Source organism: Poecilia mexicana, unplaced genomic scaffold, assembly GCF_051168715.1.
Source record: "Poecilia mexicana isolate PSO_F unplaced genomic scaffold, ASM5116871v1 scaffold_8, whole genome shotgun sequence".
In the NCBI taxonomy this organism is placed as follows: Eukaryota; Metazoa; Chordata; class Actinopteri; order Cyprinodontiformes; family Poeciliidae; genus Poecilia; species Poecilia mexicana.
Window position 1 is genome coordinate 22,862,399 of NW_028263377.1, and position 22,603 is coordinate 22,885,001.

The 22,603-nt window shown below is 36.9% G+C and overlaps 1 protein-coding gene across 2 annotated transcripts in view; it reads right to left on the reverse strand.

Moving 5' to 3' along the window:
• asic2 (acid sensing ion channel subunit 2) overlaps positions 1–22,603 on the reverse strand; it is a 37,095-nt gene that overhangs the window by 9,422 nt on the left and 5,070 nt on the right. Inside the window, exons 2-5 of one of the 2 annotated variants that reach the window (XM_088007723.1) lie at positions 20,546–20,696; positions 11,761–11,888; positions 3,943–4,093; positions 3,562–3,618 (exon numbers count right to left, since the gene is read on the reverse strand). In XM_088007723.1, coding sequence (XP_087863849.1) covers positions 3,562–3,618; positions 3,943–4,093; positions 11,761–11,888; positions 20,546–20,669 — 460 coding nt within the window. In that variant the 5' untranslated portion in view covers positions 20,670–20,696. Of the gene's footprint in view, positions 1–3,561; positions 3,619–3,942; positions 4,094–11,760; positions 11,889–20,545; positions 21,429–22,603 lie in introns of those variants that run through there. The other variant, XM_014994685.2, reaches the window with a different exon arrangement.

Consider the following 22,603-nt stretch of genomic DNA (forward strand, 5'->3'; position numbering starts at 1 on the left):
TACACCAAACCTTTCTGCCTTCCTACATCATATAGTGCAACTTCCTGCTTCAGAGTGCTTAGTCACATTATGTTGCACTAAATATCCTTATGGTGTGGGAGAGTGTACAACTTTGATGCCAGTCGCTTGGAGGTATTGTTGCCCTTGGCTGCCTTTTTTCTGCGTTTTGGAAACCTTTCTGGCTTTGCAGAAATAATTCACCATTTGATGGGAGAAGTGTGGGCTGAGCAGACGGAAAGCTGCGAGGGGAGAGAAGGTTGCACTAATGGTGTTTTGACCACTTGTGTAAGTTGACAGGGTGAAAAACCACTCAGTAAACTTTTGAAACAAGTTATTAATACCTTTTTTTCCCCATTTTTACAAAAAATATATATTTTCTACAAAACAATTCATATTGTTACGTAAGTTTTAATTAAGCCAGGACTTATAGGAGAATGCAAAAAATAAAATAAGAGTTTATTTTCATTTGGCAATTAATTGTTATTTTTTGACACTAGGCTGATAAGCAGCAGTGATGCTCTGGCTTTGGGTTGAGTGTTAGTCGTCATAACAATTCCCTGTTTTTAGGTTAGATTAAATGACTTTGCACCATAACACCAGGCTGGACTGGAGACTATTTTTTTAAGAAAACTGATTCTTTAGTCTGTGCAGGAAACGTACGCTGCAGATCTCCAGTTGCAAGTCTTATCTACTCCACTTTGGTCTGCTGAGGGAGCAACATCTGCACCAGGGATGTCAACACACTCGATAAAGTCATGAAAGGCCAAGGTAGACTTATTGGACAGGATGTGGAGATAAGTGGAATAAGTCGGGGTCAAGAGGTCACGGAACAAACTGCTCTCCATCAAGGGGAGTCCAGCCTGCGCGGCTCAGGACCTCCAACGGAGACAGTGGGGTTCTTTCAAAGACTCGCTCCCCAAAAAATGCTACAACAGCTTTCCTCTGTCGAAGAGCTGACATTTCCGCTGCTCTTAATTTTCATTTTTAAAAATCAATCAATAAAATTGCATATTTGAGCATTTAATTGGAATATCTTTACAGCAATCACATCCTTATCATGGTGGCCTGATATTTTGATGCTTTTCTATCAGAACCTAAATGTGACCACGCAGGAATATTCCAACATGTGACTTTGAAACAATCTGCAAAGAATATGAATTAGACTCAAGTGTATCTGCTGTTGATGCTGCTAAATGTATAAACTCATCAGTCCACTTCAAGGATGCTAAAAGTGAAATAAACTTGTGGTTTATGTCATTAGCAGATGCTGCAAACTTAATATATAAAATCTTTTGGGTTAGTAATAACATGGATCGCAATCAAAACATACACATGACGTGTTGCTGGAAGTTTTTACATTTGAAGCAGTTGCTGAAGCAGGTTTCAGTGTGATATTTACAGCTTCTAACAGGAAGGAAAAAGTGTAGTTCAGTGAATCGGATGTGGACTAAAATACACAAATTCAGTGCTTTGTTTCAAACATCATAAAACTTCATGACCTGTGCATGCCTCTCTCTCTCTCTCTCTCTTACGTCTGTCTGTATCTGTGCTCTGGGTTCAAAGAGCTTCAGCAGCCTCTCATTTTCTGCCTCCGAATGAATGAGTAACATAGTTTAGCAAACCATGCAGATAACCATGGAGATAAAAAGCCGTAATTGTAAAAATTGGCCATGCAAACATGGCCGTGTCTCATAATCAATGCCAAAGACATAACCTGGGGGAATGTATCAGAGACAGGTAATGAGGGTAAAGATTCCTCATGGATCATTTAAAAAATCCACAATCAGGGCCTCCAGAAGTAGAAAGAGCCGTTTCCATGGAGACGTGCTGCAACATTACCCGAGGAAGGTTTCAAATGGCATCAAAAATGTCCAACCATATTGTAAAATATAACTGTAATAAATATATACAATTTGCTTCTTCAAAGCCAATATTAATTATGAAGTTTTTTTCCTGAACATTTTTTGCCTCATTTCAGAATTTGTGAAATAAAATGAGAATATACACACACCACAAAGCTGCAGCATAATCCTTTATCCTCAGTTATTTTTTATGGATGTTTTGAACTAAATTTTAAATAAAGAAGAGAGGGCTTCATCTAATAATTTATTTAAAAAACATCCCATATTGCTGAACTATTAAAAAATACAGCATATGAAAAAATCATATAATTATGGATGCATAAAAATAGTAAGAAGTTTCTCTGTGATTATCTGTAGATTTGCAACAACCCAGATATATGACTAAAATGGTTATAATTTAAATGTAAAGGTGGCAAATTTATGCACAAGTTGGATCAAACCAAAGCCAAAATAAGATTTATTGTGATTGTTCTGCTTCTTTCCAAATAAAGAAGAAAATTATTCTCACAATTGTCTAAATGTAAAAACATGCAAAGGTTCAAAAACAATGATGTCTAAATGTAAATTTTCTGTGCTGGTTGTGTTTTTTTCCAGTTCCCCTCTAAAGTAAAGCTCCCCACATCTCCCGTTTCTTTCTTTTATAATCTTACTTCAGCCTGAGTCTCCACATCAACAGAGGCATTTATTTCTCCTTCAGTTAAAGGTGACACCATCTAGAGACTCATACAGCTTGTTCATTTTTCATTTGGCAGACATTCCTCCTCTCTTAGTAAATGTTGCTGCTTGTAATGCCAAAATTTTATGTCATTATTACTTTTTTTTTTAAACTCTTTGAGGTTTTAATAACCAACCAATTTAAATCACATCAAATGTGCTATTAATGACATCTGTATGAGTTTAGAGATGCATTTTTAGTGACTTTAATTTGTTTTGCTTAATATTTATACCGTACCCTTGAAATTGACACTTGGATCTATTTATTTAATATATTTATATTCATATCTCTTCATCTCCTTTCAGAAAAAAGAAACAGAAAACTGATTTTGAAGATGAAACCTCAGTGATTGTGTTCAGGTTTTCTGTGAATGTTTACCTGTTTCCTTTTTTGTGTAGGTTAAAAAAAAAAGAACCAAATCTGATCTGAACTTCATCCAGGTGCATTTCAAATCCCTGAATATGAATTCTTGAATATGAAGGAAGAAGTTAACTCTCCTAAAACCTTTTACATGTCTCCATCCACTTACTTCAGTCCAGGCTTTGTGATGCATTATCTCTCTGACTATCCATGCATTAAATTGAACTCTAACACTGAGGTCCCTGTCGCCTCCGCTGCTGGTTACAGACTCGAGTCCTTCACACAAAAGTGGAAAGATTAAGATGGCTACCATCTGAACCTCATGCACTTCGGCAGTGATACGTGGAAAAATACTTTGAAATACCTGCAGTTTTATTAGTGCAATTTGATTTCACCACAGAATGTAATAAAAGTTTTTGTTTTTTTTAATTGTTCTCTGAGTAGATTGTTTGGTAGTGATTTCTTATAATCCAGATTTTTTTTTTTTTTACTTCATTTTTCACTTCTTTAAAAATCATCTCAACAACAGTCTCTGCCAAGTCATTTGCAGAGGCTGTAATCATGCATAAACCATGATACTGTGTGTGTGTGTGTGTGTGTGTGTGTGTGTCCAGGATGACTTACCCAAGGCGGGCTCAGCGCAGTCTTTATACTGCTCAGGGGTGCAGTAGGAGGCGTCACCTGGGAACAGAATAAATATTGTACATTACAGCAGCTTTTAATCAGTCTTGACGCTTAAACATGAACTTATTGGAAAACTTAACAAATGAAGTGAAAACATGTGAATGAATGAGAGTTTTTCTGTGAGAAACAGCCTCCTTGAACCTCCCAGGTACACCTTGTAGTCCTGGGGCTTTTTAAAATGCCAACAACTAATCCAGTATTGATTTGTCATATCAATATGATGCCGGTAAACCTCCTGGAAAATACTGCAACCTTGCTGAAAACTCTTGTTGATGAATGAGCGCTCGATACATCATCGCAGAGCACAACAGAGATGCTTACCTGGCATGTGCACCATCCTGCAGTTGCAGTTCTCCACAATGTAGCGAGTTTCACAGTCGATTCTGCAGGCCGTTACGCTGTAGACCTGAAAGAAGCCCGACTCCAGAGCTTTGGACTCGCACTCTCCCCACGGGGGAGGCAGGTAGGTCAACTGAGGGGAAGAAGAGAACCAGGAGTCCAGTTAAGTTTCTCTGCCAACTGGAAAAAAACAATCTAATCAAATCATTTTATTTCTTCAGGCCAGAAAGTTTAGTAGTAGCGTAACGTTAAATTATAAAATAACTGGAATTATCAACATTCTTTGATAATGATTTGCTTTTTCAAAAATTAATCACTGTCTCATAGGGAGAATGTCTTACTATAAGGGACATAATCAGCCAGTAGAACTGGCGCTTTTTCATGAACTGTTTACTTAAAATAAGCTCCTATTTCTTGTTAAAAGGTTATTTTTATCTTATTTCAAGCCTATTAAGACTTGGTAAGATTTAGTGTTTTTGCAGCGTTACCTCTGAAAGGACGGATTATTTATTAGGTCTGGATAAACACGAGTAAACTAAACACTTCTCAGTGACTTTAAACAGACAGAAATGAAAATAAAAACAAAGTAAAAACCACTGAAAAGTTTCATAAAGAACCAACTGAATTCCAAAGATCACATGGAGGCAGAGTGCTTCAAGAACCAGGACGGCTCTGCAGACAATAACTCAACAGTTAGCCAGACTCTTTGAGAAAAATCCCCCAACATAAAGTGAGGGAAGCACGCAGGAACGCTCCTGTGAAGGCTGGGACGACAGATGAGGACTGAGGGACGCCGGGCTGAGCAGCATGGAGGCCCATCTGCTCCACAGCACAGGCATCGAGGTCCAGCCCCGCTTTGTATCCATCACCCTCTGTTCCCAGTTTCCCTCGCTGTCATCTCAGAGCATCCCAAGTGAGTCAGCTTGTTCTGCCAAAAGATTTTTTTTTTGGGTGGGGGGGGATACAAATGGAGCATCCTGCCAGATTGAACCTGGCTCCATTCTGCTTGTTGGCAATGACAGAATTTGAAGTCTTGGCTTGATTTCTTTTCAGGTGATATTGCTTCTCAGCTTCATGGCACAAGATGGAGGATGCTATTATCTTAGCAACACGAGAGTAGAACAATAGATTTCGACTTAATCCACGCAGCAGCCTGGAAAGCTCGGCATTTCAGTGTCCAGAAACCTTCATCCCTTTGGATGCAGCTAAATTGTTTCTTGTTATAATTAAATATGCCTTTCTCAAAGCCAGCAGCGATTACATGCCATATACTGACATTCAGAAGCTATTAATTATGTCAGAGATTTAAAAATGTTCTCCTTAGCAATCCTTAACCTTTACAATCACCTTCACACCTCACCTTCTGGCCTAATTAAAGTCAGATGTAGCTGATGTGAGATCTGATTAATTCTCTGTAATCAGATAATTCAATGTGCTCAATATCACTTCTCACCATGTTGAGACCTGTGGACTTGATTGTGGTCTTATCTAATAAAAGCCGAGGCTTGTGGGCCACTCAATGTGTTATTAATCAATGCTCAATTCCCCTGTTGTACCAGAGCAATACTTTAATTAGGCCATACAGCTCTGCAGACCAGGGATGTTGTTAAAAAGTAGATAACAGCATGAGTTACAATGAGGTCATCACATTAGTGCTGCCTGGGTGAGCTGAAATGCAAATTGTGGACAATGGGTTCGAGCAAAAACACTCTTATGTGTTATTGTTGGATTTCTGAGCAGAGCGCTAACCAGCAATACAAAGACCCTGGGTCTGAATTAGGAGTCTTCCTGGAAAAATAAAGATGTTTTGTCCATGGAAATATTGCCTTCCTGTGGTAGAGGAACAGCATGCCCTTTTAGTTTAATTTACTAGCCGATTCTGAATTCTGAGAGCTTAAATTAAAAACAAAAAAAAAAACAGAGGTTGTGTGAGGACTCTTCTCTTTCTGTCGGCCCAGAGGTTCGCTTGATTAAAGCTGCTTTGATGTAGGTCTGATGGTATTAATTAAAATCTGTTAATTTAATCTCTTTGTTAAGCAAATTTTCCAGGCAGACTGACTGGTATCTGTTACCAAGATTCACTTATCACCATTTTAAAATGAGCCACACGGCCACATTTAGATTTTTCTGTCAGTCAAAATATTGATTGTTATTTCTTAGATTTAAATCAAAAACAATGTAAGGTAGAAGGTGAAGGAGATGGGTCCAAACCTGCAGCAGCTCTGTATCAATTAGCAGGGGTAAAAATGGCCTTTTTCTTCCTTTTCTGTTCAGGCTTGTAAAGAGGAGCAGCGTTTTTACAGGACGGCTCGTCTACGCCCTGCCAGTCACAGAACAGGGCTGGCAGACGAGCAGAGACCCTGAGAGCCTCATTACTCTGGAGGCCCACACATTGTTGAGCATGTCTCCTCTCTAACTATTTATTACTTCAATCCACTGAGCTCTGATGTGGGAAGGTCACATTTAAACTTTATTGAAGAAATGTCCCAAAACTCTTAGCTGAAATATCTCATCTTGTTTCCAGGATGATTTAATCGTAAAGTGTCGTTTGACTTTGAAAGACAAAGATGAGATGTGCATGGATTTAATCTGATTGGATCGTTCTGGGTCTGGTATTTTATAAAATGGCAGTGATGATGCACCAGCAGGACTGGATTTGGAAAAAAAAATAAAATAAGCTGACCTGTGCAGACATTTCAAAACAGCAAAAACTCAAAATTTTACCAAATATTTTTGGTCTAGTTTCTTGTGCAAATGTCTTAGTACACTTGAAATGAGACCAAACAAATTTACAAGCAACTTTTCAGCAATTTATATGAACAGATAAAACGTACTGGTTTTCACTTTTATCAAGATATTTCTTCCATGTTGAGAGTGAAATAATCTGCCAGTACTAGAACTAGCACTTTTCATTAATATGAAAATATTTACCATGCATTCATCCATTACAAACATCATTGAAGCATTATAAAATATAGGGTTCATAAGGAAAAGGCTGAGAAGAAATTTCACTTTTTATTTTTTTTAAGTCTTACAAATCAAGCCTGTGGTTCAAGTAATGTGAACTCCATGAATAGTTAATTCTAGGTTTGGCTTCTCTACGTACAGCAGTGTTGAAGCCAGACTCCACCCAAGGGTCGTGCATGTTTTAAATGTTTTCCTGCTGGAACACACTTGATTTGCATGAAGGGAACATCAGCTGCTTAAATCTGGAAACAAACCACAGAGGTAATTCAATTTTCTGATTCAGGTGTGGTGCAGCACAGACACATCTACAATATGCATGACATGGGCCCTGGAGGACCAGCCCACCTCTGCCCTAAACACAGAAATAGCAGTGAAATAGCTGTTTTTTATTTCCAACATCAGTAAAAGGTACACAGATAGCAAACTGTGTTTTAATGAATTTCTGTTCAGTGCAGAATTATTCAGATCAGGTTTCATCAGGGTAATCATAATAATTGTTAACAATTAACTAGAGGAGGTTTGATGCAGTCGAAATTCCCTAGATAGCAAAATAAGTATGAAAAAACACTAAATTGGATGCTCCACCTCGGATATCTATTTTGGCTAGCCTATTTTCTTAGTGTGTAAAAAAAGTTGTTTACTTTTTTTCTGCTGGAGATGATTTAAAAACTTTTAAGAAAAACTTTTAGCACAAAATAAGCCAATTAAGGTGAAGCTAACTGTCACTGGACAGTTGATCTACAAGGTTGATTAATAAAAAATCAGACAATTACAATATTGACTTCAGATTGCTTCACAGTGAATATAGTTTAAAGCCATTTAAAAACCCAGTGGAACTGTGAAGGCATATTGCATTTTAAACAAATCACACCAATCCAGACTACCAGAAAGAAAGGAAGATCGGGGTTGAGATTGGGATTGCAATCAGCTATCTGAAGTAGTAATTCATGGCAATTTCATAGTGGCTACGCTCTGAAAGGTAATTCAAATTCAATTTGACTCAGAAGTACTTTGTACAAATCCTGTGCCTCATATTAACAGCAACAATGGACACAGAGAGCCACAGAAATCCATTCAAACTTAAATTCAGAGACTGATCAACAATCCTGAGGAGGAGATGACTACAGTGAAATCAGGATATTCAACTGATAAGAAATGGTTGGCATCTTCTCCATACCAACCCGACTTTTAGTGCAGGGTCCATCTAAAAAGTTTCTTCTGCCAGTTTTGTGGCAGATTTCCATCTACCTTTGTCTGATCTGGTCCCAGAGGAAGAGAACATCTATGCCAGAATAAAACTCTGGTTCTTATGTTTCTGCAGTGGAAATGCATCTAAAGTAGTTTGATGTCAGTGAAACAAAACATGGAATGACAGCTCTAATAAAACCTAATTAATTGTGTTAAAGTATTAATTTATGTGTATAACCTTAACATTTAACAGCAGTATTTCCATACCTACATTGATGGGATAATGCATTCCATTGTCTTTTTGTTTTGCCCATATCCAGAAACTTTAAACCTGAACTCAGTACTGATCGGCGATCATGACTTCCTCATAGAACATATGTAAACGTTCTGTACTGAAAGCCTTTTGCAATGCTTTCCTCAGAGCAGTAAACTCAACAATTCCCTCTGCTTCTTTGCATTTATAAACCGCAGATGATGAAAGTTTCAGCTAAAATACCGCAATGTAATAAACAAACAAACAGGAAGGATGCCCATCTTTGCTTAGCTTCATTGTGGCATCACAGATAATCTGAAAATAATCATTTGATCCCACCCATCTGGATAGGGTACAATTTACAGTGACTCCCCACCTGCTCCTCAGCCTGCTGCTGCACAAGCTTTGGCGCTGCCAGCGTTGATTTAGGGCCTTCTGCAGCAGCCCCTTCCACCGAGGCGTCTGAGATTTTTATTCATTTGGCATCAAACTTTTAAGCTTTTTGTTTGCATGGTTTTCTCTCCAATTTTTCCATATTTATTTCCATTAGAAGTAAAGATCTCTGGGTTCTCCGGTTTCCTCCCACAGTCCAAAACCATGACTGTCAGGTTAATTGGCCTTTCCAAATTGCCCCTAGGTGTGAGTGTGTCTGTGCATGGTTGTTTGTCCTGTGTGTCTCTGTGTTGCCCTGCGACAGACTGGCGACCTGTCCAGGGTGAACCCCGCCTCTCGCCCGGAACGTGAGCTGGAGATAGGCACCAGCACCCCTCCCGACCCCACTGAGGGACAAGGGTGACGGAAAATGGATGGATGGATGGATAGAAGTAAAGAAATTATTTTTACCGTAAAAGTTAATTAACTCAATGGGAGAAAGACAAATATGTTAGAAAGTCAAAACCTTTCAATGTTTAGAAAATTGTTATGAATTTCAAATAAAATTTCAAAGTAACTTTCTGACACAGGAGAATAGGAACAATTTAAAAAGCTTTCCAGAAACACTGTTCAAAACTAAGCATACATTCAAATAAAGTTTGAATGTCTTAGTGTTGCTCAATTTGTCATGAACTCTCTGAAAAGCCTCCCCAAAGCTTTGGTCTCAACCATTTTGGAAAATTGTCCAAGTCCTGTGCCAGACTGTACTGAGTCAACAAAACAACTAATCCAAATGAACTCTACAAATTCTGCCAAGAAGTGGAAGAGTGGATATATTATCCAACCAGAATTATGCCATCAACATTTTGATGGCAATAAAACAAATAAGGCTGTGGTTGAATGATTGTGCCAATGTATGTACAGTTAAATCAGATATTTACGTAATTATTAAGATAGATAACGTTTTCTTCCTTATTGTCTGACATTAAAGTAAATCTTCCCAGTTTAGGTCATTTAGGATCAACACAATAATTGTAATACCTTTTAGAGAAATTGATTATTCTTCTCAGTGTGGCCTTTCAGGCTACTTTAGTAAAGTTTTGTTTCGATGTTGATAACAGTGCGTTAAGTGGTAGATTTTAGCTAAACAATGCATTTCACCAATAAAAATCCCAAAAAGCTTTAGAAAACAGAAACAGATAGAGATATCGACCACATTATAAGGTCTATTTCAATTTACAAGACTAAAACAATACATTTCTGTATCTTTGGCCATCATGGTGTCACTGAACTCCCTAAGCAAAGCAGTTTCTGTTAAATGAATTTCACAAAATTAAAAAAAAATGAATAAAAAGTTTTATGTTGTTCCAGATTTGTTTGGATTTCACTATGATTCACACCAGCAAGTAGTGAGCTTCAGGTTTTACCCTAAAAAATATTCACACAGGTGTGAATCTAATTAGCTTAAATGTTGTGAAATAACCTAGACGAAGCAGTGATTAGCACCGACTCAGTTATCTTTTCTTGCACAACAGCCAGTAGTTTCACAATCGTAATCTGAAATATGTTTATTTGCCTTCTGAAATAGGAGAAACATGTACAAAATCCCAAAGATGGACACTTTTACATGAACTCTATTCCGTTTCACAGATGACTATTAAAGACTTTAACTGATGTGCAGCATTGCTTCATATAGATGTGAAATTATCAGTTAAAGACAAAGTAAAACACAGCTTTAAAAAAAAGTGTTTTAATAAAACTACATCGCTACAGTGATGTTTCAATTTCGTAGACCGTTGATGAAAAGAGAAGCAGCATATTCGTTCTGCCTAAAACGAATATGTGGTTTCTGTTTTTTAAAATGTGTAATCTAGTTGTCAGCTTACACACAGCTCTTTAAAAACTGCATATAAAAGCACAATGAAAACAAAGTTAACATGTAGCAGGTTGGCATTATGCAAATGCCAGCCTGAGAAAAAGAATGCTGAGAAGACAGTGGTGCTTTAAGTAGAAAAAATAAATGCCAGTACTCCCCTTAAAGTCACAGAAATTTAGGACAGGAACATGGGTATTATTTTTGCGTAGAAATTACAAAGACTCAAACCCACTGGAGTCAAATTCAAAGTGTCGTGGAGTCATTTTTATGAACTTCAAGTGTTATAACGTTAAGGTGGGCATCAGAAATGACACTGAAAAAACAAAGTTAGAAAATAAATACTCATTAAAAACAAAGTTAGACTAAATGGTGATATTTCAACCCTAAACTCTGCCTTAAAGTTCCTAACTATTGAAAATACTCATCGCACAGTACTTCAGCTTTTTCTCTATCACCTAACTGTGTACTGTTTGTATCTCCAGCTGGAACAATGTTTTCATATTTTTATGGAGTGAGGCTATATTTTGAATGTTATTTTTTTTATCAGGGTCAATTCCCTGTTAGCATTCAATCAACATTTGTCTGTTTAAGTTTCTGCTTCTTGTCAGTGTTACAAAACACTTCATAACTGCGTTAGGCAAGTCTGACGGGGGGCAGAATAAACAGATTCATCCTGAGATGTGAATGGGCTACTTGAACTTCAGTGAAGAGCTTTGATAAACAGCCGTCTGAAGTAGAAGAACAGCAACGGAGAGAAAACATTAACTAGCATTGGCTGTGTACATCTGTAGACCCTGCAGCTTAATGTGACGGATTAATGTTTAGTATGATTGAGTAAAGCTTAGATTGGCTTGAGAGCAACTCTACCAGAAAGGTCATAGCTGGAAACAATAGGGACAAGTTCATCACTCATCTGTCAACAGTCACCAGGAGACCGAAGAGGTCACCTAAAGGCCCAAAGGCAGAACAAGAAAAAACCCATCATTCCTCCCTCACACATAAACCTGGATGCACAGAATCTAATCATGCCCGTTATGGCAGGTTATTCATCACATTATCTCTAAGGGATAAGCCCAATGTGTGGAGTAGAGGTGGGGAAAGTGCACAAAAAGAGTGATGATGATGATAATGATGGGGTACCCACCCTCTGCTCCTGAGTGGCCACGAAGGTCTGGAAGCCAGGGGCCACGCCAAAGCCAAGTTCGTGAACAAATGGGGGCTCCGCCTGGCTGTGGATCTGCACCCGCACGCCCGCCTCGAACGCCGTGTCCTCTGCAAGAAAGACGGAGAAATGGAAAGGCAAAACAAACTAACTCAGCTCAACTGTTTGAATGCAAATGCATCAAAATCCAATTTTCATTTCAGAAACAACCTTTTAGCAATATATTCTGGGGGTTCTGACTCTAAGCCTCTGGCTTTTGAGATTGTCTCTGAGATAGGGGGAAAAAAAACACACACTCAGACATCCTATTTGTTGTGACATCAAACACAGGTGCAGAATAAGGCTTGGTACTAACTCAGATGAAAGCGCCTCTATGCCTCCATTTGGAGCTCTTCAACACGCACGCACACAGATGTACAGACCAAAGAAGTCACAACATTTGCAGACAAAGAATGAGCAGCATTTGCAGAAATCAATAATGTGCTCAAAGTCAGTTGTGAGTGCACTGACATTCAATCAGGGCTTTTCCCCATCAGCTGATCAGCCCAACACCTCAGAGAGCTCTATGACCAAGACATGGAAGTCTCCGAGTAGGACCAGCCCGCTCGAAATCGATGCAGCGCAAATACAGACGGACGAAGGCATCAGCCCACTGTGATACACACATTAATCAAACATCTGCAGAGGCTGATGTGGCAGGAGCATGATGGTTTCATACCAAGGAATTGATAAATGGATCAAACAGACCTTTTCTGAGTTTTCAGAGAGAAGAGAATAGGAAGATGGGACATTGCGTGTCCCTTACATTTAGGAGACATAAATCTATATGTAGTCATATTATGAGGACTTGATTTATGTTTCTCTAAGCAAACCAAGTCCCAGTACTGTAACTCATTAGATTACAAAGGCATGTTAAAGGTGATGCAGGAAACACATCAAAGTTACTTTAATCCAACTATAAAGTCATTAAAACATTGCTATGCATGTTTGCTGTAAGGATGTCAAAATATTAAATCTCACTTGTCACTGCAATAATAGTATGTGCAATAATGCAAAGGCAAACAACTGCTTGGATCTAATATTTGACAGAGTAATATATCCATGTCAATAATATGTTTGATTTTGTTTGCTCTTGACACCCACACCTGACAAAGATTGTAGTACCTGGAATGGCAAAGCTCACAGAGCATGTATTAATAATCCAGCTGTCATTTTCTCTCTGAATATTGCGTCTTCGTTGTGGCTAGAAATTTATTGCAATTTTATTGAAGACCTCATTATTATGCAACTGCATTACGGCATGTGAGCACTTAGTATTCACCATCTGGCCCAAAGTTTAGAGACACAATCAGTGCACACATTGCTGGTGTTCGCTCAAATTATGGCTCGGGCAAGACAGAGGTCTGCAGCTGACGCTGGTTGGACTTACATTTCATAAAAAACCCCACAGTTAAAAAAGTTCCCTGATAAAACTAAAACAGGAAGTTGAAGTGGAATGTTCTAAGAACCATACATGTACATACAGACACACAACACAGGCACAGAACAACCAACAGAAACCAAGAGATACGTCTAAATCTCTCCTGCAATGCAGAAATCAATGAGACAGTTCAAGAGAAATAGCATCACATACCATTTATATGTAAACATAAAGGATCACTTCAAATCCTTGCCTGTATATAAGCAAATATGTGTGTAATTTCTAAGTCAGTATGAGTTTATCTTAATGTAATAAAGCTGAAAGCAAACATCTTGTAAATGATAGATGGCATTACAAATAAAAGACCTTTTAACCTCGTTTTAGGATAAAAAAAAATGACTTCACATTCCAACTTTGAGCCAACTTTTCAAACACTTAAAAGAGATGAAAAGGCAGAAAATTTATATAAAGTGCAATTAGTCACAAACACATTGAACATGTTGATGTTTTTGTGATGATGAAAAGGTAGAAAAGAGAAGGTAGTCACCATGAACCTGAACATAAATAAATACTTTAAAGAGCTGATGATAGACAGCAAAAAGTTAGAGGCAATTAAATAAAATGAAAAGTGCTTCTTGTGGGGATTAATACAAGGAGGCTGTTTTGAGTCCTCAACTACTTAAAACAAAGAATGTGTGTTTCCAAAATGGGAGCTATTAGATTTATTAAGAAATCTTTCTTCATAGTTACTTTAATCAGGAGTTACTCAACTATAACCAACAGTTTTACATCATATATTTTCAGTACAATCCTGATCTAGATTAATCTTGCTTAATTAGAAACAATATTACAATTTATTCTTCTATGGCAGTGCTCAGAAAAACTCTCCTTACATAAGATATTGATCTCTTTGCCTACTAGCAGGCACAAGGACATTTATTATTTTTATTTCCGCACAGCTCTTTGATAATGTCGCTATGTTTGTGTTAAAGGTTGCTGTGTTTGTGTTGCAGTCAGGCCGTCTACAAGGAATCATGAGTAATGATGTTTGTTATATCTGAAGCAGGCTTCAAAGATAGCTCCTCTGATTAGACAGACATGCGTGGTCAGAGGGTTCACACTCACAATGATTCAGCCATAAAAGAAGCAGGAATTAAGTTAGAGGCGCAACCAGAACCTGGGATAACAAGTCTTTAGGTTTCTGCAGCTTCCTGTTTGTGTTTTAAACTGAAAAAATTTAAGCTTGGCGGATTCTGTAGGTTTTTTGTGTGATGTTAAAGCATATTTTTCTTATTTCAATCAAAACTCAGTCATCTATTTAAATATATTTAAAATTACAGGAGCTTCTTCCTGCAAAGCAATGCTGTTTTTTACAAAGACTGGACGTGCTGTTGGTTGTTTGACAAACCAGTCATTTTAAATCTAGCACAAAATGAAAGACATGTCTATTGATCTTCAGCAAAAAGCGCATCTCTCCTGCCAACCATGCATCAGAACTGACCAAGGAGATTGCTGGTGGTCTGATTGGACCTCTACTTGACAATAAACACCAAGTTTGATGAAAAGTGAAAAAGCAACAAAAGCATAAAACATACAGTTTAATAAACAGAAGATTTTTAGATTGCAAGATTACACGTCTGATACAAAAATCAATTTCCACACCAAATACAAAAGTTTTTTTTTTTCTCTTCTGGAAATGCATCAAAATGGAAACTCAAACTCCTTTCTGTCTCTAAATGTTCTTTTCTGCAGTTTATTTTGAATTTCATAGGATTTGCAGCATAATTCGTTTTTTTTTCTTTGTTTTTTTTGGCTAGATTTATTATTTTTATTGAGGCACTTGCAGAAATTTTGTCCTTTCTGATCTGTGTTTGTTTATTAAACTGTCTAATTTCCAAAAGGTTTAAACAGATGAGTTTGTTGTGCTGAACACTGTAAGGGAAATTGGATTTGGACAAAAGCTGCCATTGGCTGCTACGACCTTAAGGAAAACAGGAAATCTACAATCAGTCACTAAAATCCTCAAAAGTAAATAAATGTTTATACATCAAAGCATACATTTACCTCACTTTAACTAAACTGCATTAAAAATACATCAAAGATCATGTTTACTATTCTGCTCACAGACTAAATAACATTAGAAAAGTATACAGCCATATTTAATAAATTGGATGTTGAAGAAGTTCATTTATGCCAGAAACTCAATTAACTAAGTCAAACATAACATACGTATTAATTCAACACTGACAGATGTCTCAAGCCTTTTTCTCTGATAAGAATAATAATGATGATGATGATGATTTTTCACTTACAGCTCATGAAAACATAGGATCTAAGATTGGTACAACGTTCGCCTGTTCACACTGGAGAACACATACAGGTCGCATATATTTGGAAGTGTGAAAAAAAAATCTGATTTGACAAAAAGTCAGAATTGGGTTTAAAAAAAAGGGAACCTTTAATGGAAAATGCTATAAATGAAATCCCATTTGCAGAACATAAAGAGTAAAAGTGTAAGATTTAAAACCATGTAACAAGACTTCCACAAAGAGAGAAGAATCTCTGAAAAAATCTCTCTCTTCATCTGTCCTTCAACAACGTCGTGAAAATAAGAAACGGTGCATGAAGAAGATTCAGTTATCTGCTTTAGAGTTCTGAAATTGCACATTTTCAAGGGCGGTTTCAAATTTGCTATGCAATAAAATTGAGATATGTGGGATTAAGAAAGAAGCAATGTTCATCTGTTATAGAATCAAATCTCAAAGTCAGTCAGACAGTGGTTTGTTCACATGTCCTTTAAAAGAGGGGGAACATTTTGAAGCATTCATGTTGAATTTAAACATACCAGCCTGCTAAATGCTCACATAAAGCTAAACATGAGCATGTCTGGGGAGTATGTCTGGAAAATATTCATCCTACTCTGTAAATGCTCATATTTGTATGCTGTTGATGGCAGACCCAGGAAGGCCCATTCATCACCCTGTCATCAGAAAGCTATTATCACCTTTATATCTAATTATACTGAAATGCACCTCTGTGCTCTCAATGTTGCACTCATCCACACAATATAGAGTCTTTACCTAGAGTTTGAATAAATTGTTGTTTTGCTGACAAAATATTTGAAGAAAATATTAAGGTGGTGGCACATGCAGTTTAAAATTATGGCAGTAATATTTGGTTTAGGAACACTTGTGAAAAAGGACAGCCTTATTTTGATTTTTTCAGCTTCTTTGAAGCTTTTAGCACCTTTCTACTGATGATTTCTGCTTCTCGTTTATTCCCACATGTTCAAACACTAAAAGTGTTTTATGAGTTCTCTTTGAAAGGACAAACTTCCCCTTTCCCCAAGTGTTTTCGTAAAAGGATACAAGCCAGAAGTCACCGTTGTCTTGGTGTAAAAGAATCCAGATTCTTTATTTTTATTGGTTTCTAATCTCCAGTTGGTGACAAGACTTTTACCAAATAACAGCTTCTATAAATATTTGTCTAAATAAATTAAATTCAAGTTACTAAAACACTATTTTCCAGAAGACTTCACACTACTAGCAACTACCAAAATGATCCCAGACCATATTACAACCACTTCTGTGTAATGAGATTTAAGACTTTTGTAATGCAAAAAGGTGTGATTAATCTATATATATATATATATATATATATATATATATATATATATATACCATATTCTTTAAAAAACCCCAAAAGAAACACAAATAAATCTGTTAAGGAAGAAAATGTTTAAAAAAATTGAAATTTATGCAACATCATCTGTTTGCATAGTTAAAGCAATTTTCTGAATTTATTATGCTATTTTGTTATATTTTATTTAAATTTTCATTGTTATTCTACACATGGATAATTTTGTTAAGTTGGACTTACAAACAGCTTTTAGCAAAGACTATGAATGAGAAACAACCACTCAAGAAACAGAATTATATAATTTATAAGTAAAAACAGTTTTTTAAACCTAAATTTTAATAGACTTTTAAAGAAAATGTTTCATTTAATGCAGCAGAGGTCAACTGTTTTTCAGCCTGTACGCTCACTTTACAAAAAAAAAACAAAAAAAAAAAAAAAGAAATTGTGGCTATTTCTTTTAATTCTGTCTCCTTGGATGATTTGTTTCTTTTATTTTAAAGTCCTACAGGGTAAAATTATAAATTTATTGAAGATAAAAGCCATCTGTGCAAGACACAAGCTTTATTTGAAATGTGCTTGGTGTCCAAGCAACAAACCAACATTCAATATTTCTTATAATGTTTGGCCATGATGATAAACTGAGGCGTATTATTGTGGACATGTAGGTTCCTGCATGAAACGGTGCATTATTAGAACCACGCAGACTAACTGCTGGTCTTTGGCTGATGTACAATAAAACAGCAGCAGGAGGGAAGAGTGGGTTGTGACTGAAAGGGAAGGAAAAACGGAAACCACTGGAAGGAGATGGATAATGGGTCTCTTTAAAAGTGCGACCTGCCTTTCAGCGCAGAGCAGAGACCTGCTGCAGCTCGGGAGGCAGTGCACTTCCTGCTGAGACTGAATTACCTTAAACAAGCTAATTAAACCCCAAGAGGAACAAAAAAGGACACATAACCCGGGAACCTGCAGAGAGAGTCTTCTGCATGCTGTTCAGGTGGTGGCTGAAGTTCAACAAGTTACACCAAGATAAGTTCAGACTCGTCGAAATGCAGGATATAAAAGGAAAACTGATTTGGTTTTTGAGTCAAAACAAACAGATATCCATGTACTTTTTGTTTCTCCTTGTGGCTGAAATGCAGTTCTGTTATTCACTGATTTCAGAATAGATGGCAGCATTTATGGGAATATTTATGCTTTAAGCCCCATGAAGCAGATTGATGTGCAACAGCAAAAAATAGTAATCTACATAAATAATCAGTCTCAATTATTCCCCCAGTTAATCACATAATATATCAAAATCTGTCTGAGCGATGTTTTTTTCTCCAGTGAGCATTCTTTATCACACATTTAAGAAGGTCTAGATATTTATCAAACTTAAGATGCATAAACCAGTCAAATAATCCACACATGAGCAATGATTATTTTTAGTTAATTACACTCATGTCTATATAGTAATGATGCAATTAGTGAGAAATACAAAGACAAACGAGATAAATTAAAGACCCAAACACTTAATATTCTACATTTACAGGCCAGAAAGTTTTCTGATAGAAATTAAAACTACAAAGTTTTCTGAGCTGATGGAAAATCCAGCTTCTATTAAAGGCTTGCTCACTTCTCTCTGGAGTTTAAAGAAGGAGTTTCATGGCTTAGTTTGAAATACCTAACTGTGATTTTGAATAGAAATGTTTTGAAAAAATAAAAGGAAAGAATAGGATATTTCAAGGATTTAACACAACAAACAGCCTAATGTGAGTCGGGAGAAGCTCTTAACCTTTTCAGAAACATTTCTGGCGAATGATGTTAGCCTTTTCTAGCATTATATTTTGAGATGTCCAGAGGCTCCTCTATTTTGATTAGAAATCAACAGATGTACCCATGAAAAAAAAAAAAAAGAATCACAGCGGTAGAGCTCCAGAAGCAGAAGAAAAAGAAAAACACTTTGCAAAAATTTCACAACAACCCAAAAAATAAAAAATAAAAAATGACTGCATCCATCTGTCAAGATGGTGATCAGGCCTCGTGTTATGTGACGTGGGTCTCTTACCAAACCTCCCTTTTGATTCTGATTAAGCTCATTATGCCAGAGCTTCTACTTTCTGTTTAGAGTTTTAAACTGAATGTCGTCAAATGACGGTACTGTGCAAAGGTTTTAAATCATCTCCCAAATGCCAGACTTCCTCTTAAAGTTGTCTTGATTAATAGACGTCCATATTTGTACTTCTCTCTTTGGCTTTGCTAAGCTCAACTTTGACCAGCAGAACAGCAAAGAAAGAAACAAGAAGAAATAAAACTGCGATAATCAATTACCCATTTCCTACAATAATGCCAGAGGTCACAGAACAACCTCAACCAGATCATACTTTAATTCACTCCAAAGACTTACTATGTTCAAACTCAGCACACAGACGCCTATCGCAGGTCCTAAAGTCAGACGTTTTAGATGCTGCTTCCTCTGGAGATTAATTTAAAAATATATTTTTGTAACATCTTCCAAAAGTATGGAAAGCCACCAGTTGGCCCTGCTAACATGCAACAAAATCACTTTATTGCATAAAAAAGGTCAAAGGAACATTTTAGGTAGCTGGCTGTATATCACTGTCATCGCCTTTCAACTCACTTGACTGAGACTGACCAACAGGAAGTTAGTTTGCTTTTTACAGCTTTTAAGGAATGTGTTGAACAGGTCTTTATCTAAAATTCTTAAGATTTATAAAAACTGGACTGAATCATTCTTAATGATAGAAATTATTGAAAAATAATTTGTATTTTCTCAATTTTCTAATATTTGAATAACTTTTTACACGATCCCAAATTGTTCAGTGTTAGAAAATACCTGAAATGCATGAAGATGACTTGCTTTAGATGTGCCAGATAAAGCGACTCTGCTTTATCTGCCATGCTTCAGTCCCAGACAGCCCTGGATTCTTACAAGGCAAGTAAAAATACTGAACTCATTGTATTGGAAAAGCAGTTTGGAAGTAAAACTATTCTTTACTTCATTTTCATGTTTTACTTGCTTTCTACTCTCATTACTTCAGGCCAAGTGTCCCTAAAAAGACTATAAAAAGAAGCAGAAATAATCCAGATGACCTGCCAAGAGATTCTCTGTCAGGAAATAAAAAGGTTTAATAGATTTGCACCATTTAATGTACTTTGCTCTGAAATGAGAGATTATAAATGTATAAATGTCTTATATAAGGTCATTGGACTTAAATTCAATAGGAAGAATGATGACAAAAATGAGTCTAAGCTGATAGTGTGTAAAGAAAAGGCTGAGTCATGTGGAAAAATGTGAATTGCAGCATGAGATGGACACTCATCACACCCACAATGTACTCAGATAAAGAGCAAAGGACAGAAAAAACCCAAAAGGCAATCAAAATGTCAGAAAAAAAAATCTTCTGGATTCTTCATCTCAAGAGCAAAAACTGTGAAATTTTAGTTTACTGAAAACTTCTGCCTACGCAAAATAAATTATTTCTGAAAATAAGTAAATAAAACAAAGTTTTGAATTTCCTCACAGCTAGACTGAATATTGGAAAAAGTTTTGAGAGTTTGCATTTGATGACAGATGAGGAAAAAAAAACAGAGAAAAAAGCAAACAAAAATAATTAAAAAAAAAGTTGTAGCCTCTAATGTAGGAGCTTTATTTTTCCTCACAGTCCTCAGAGTCAGTAATAAAGGTTTGTGTGTTGGTGAGCGTACCTGTGTCCCCCCAGACGGGCAGGTACTCGTCCTGCTGGATGTCCAGCATGATCTCCAGGCCGTTCCCCGTCCCTCCTTTCATGGTGGTGCGCAGCGTCTTCCCCTCCTCTGCTGCGTTGAACATGTAGCACTTTCCATACCTGGTGAACACCTGACAGGAGAAGCAAAGAAACTGTAAGAAATTATTTGGATGTTGACACAAAACAGTGATTAACTTTAAAAAAAAAAAAAAAAAAGAAATATTTTAACCAATATTATCTGTTGATAATGCAACTGTAAGTGGAGATTTTTTTCCCCCAGAAATTTAGTTTTCTTCATTTAAAAGGCCGTAGAAGACACCATTTTGCATATTGAAGCTACAAAATTATCTTTTTGGTTCCCAAAGGACCAAAATGTCCTATAAACTTGCAATATATTGTGAAGACTTGGCAGATGGTGTAATTAGAAAAGAACATTATGTGAAGATATTAAAGAAACATCACAACATCGGCCAGGAACAAAAAGCACAGGGAGAAATCTTCAAAATGACAAAAGCTAAATTGGTTACAAAAAAAGAATTAGGAACAACAAATACACATTTTGAGGAGATTAAGTTCCACTTTTGAATATTTGACAGCACCTATTTGTCAGTAGACATGCCCAGTCTATCCGAGAGCCACTTCATTTCATTACACAATAGACCTGAACAGCTCTCACTCGGCAATGTCAAACAACTAGAGAGCTGTCAGAAGGTAAACACTTAAGAGCAGAGAGTCCATCATTCAGCTGGATCTCAGAAAATATTTACCATCCGCCTTCCTGTGAGCGTTGGCAACACTTCGTCAGACCCGTGTTGGAGTTAATGTGAGTGGATACTTGTTTTTCCTCTGAAGTATTTTTACCACCGTTTCACCACAAGCAACCATATGACCCAGAGGAATTTATGAATAATATACGGAGGTAAAACTGCACAGCGGTGGGAAGTATATTTTTGTGTGGGTGGGTAGATGTGTGTGATCTACAGAAGCAAAAATATGGGAGAGAGTGTATTTATGACCCTTAAGCTCATGAATAATAATCACCAGATGACCAAATAAAACATACAAAAGGAGAGGAACGGTAAACTTATAAATCAAGAGTTGTGCTTCTCTTAAGGCAATTATGCAAAACCAATAAAAAGCAACCGGATTAAAGCTAAAAACAAATCATTTTTATACCAACGTACTGGTTGTTTCAGACAGAACCAGTAAACGGGCAACAGCATAATGAAACATTTCAGCATTTGTCTCTCAGGTGTGGAGAAATTAAACCTGAGCAGTGATTTAAACAAAAGAGCAAAACTGCCTTTCACTACTTCCAGTCTCAAGCAAAACACTCTGCTAATGCAGCCTAATAAAGAAGCACAGCCTGAAATAATAACAGAAAACGTGTTTATTAAGCAGCTGACTAAAAGCACAAGTAGTGCATCTTTAAAAAAATCTTTTTCAAATGATATTTTGTTCATTTGTTACGACATACATTGATTTAAATGACTCATAAAGTACCTTAGACTTCTGTGATTGCTTTGGATAATTTGAACATTAAAATCAAGAAAGGAGAACTTCAAGTGGCGAAGCTTTATGGTTTGTAATTGAACCAAAGGGCAGAGCCATTAGCATTTCTTAAACTCTTTGTCTGCTGCGTTTTAAGATAGTCATTACATGCTCTTCCTCCGTCAACGGTTTTACAGACCTCACTGATTTGGTGGCGGATGCTGCGCCACCACAGAGGTGCAGCGCATCTCAGGAATATGAAGTGCCACATTAGAGGTGCGTTCACCTCTGCAAAACAGACGCGCTCCTGACAGATACGCCTAAGCACAGAATAAATGACACGCCACAGGTTTTTGGGGCTTTGGAAAAAGGGTAAGAGGGTGGATAATATGTATTCACTCTGCAGCCATAACTCATCTGGGAGGGTTTTTTAGTGGCTTTGTGGGAAAGAAAATAGAGTGGAAAGCACAGTACTGGTCTGTGGAGCAGTCAGGTTTTTTTTTTTTTTTTTTTTATAATTTTCATCCACCAAATTACTCAAACTCTT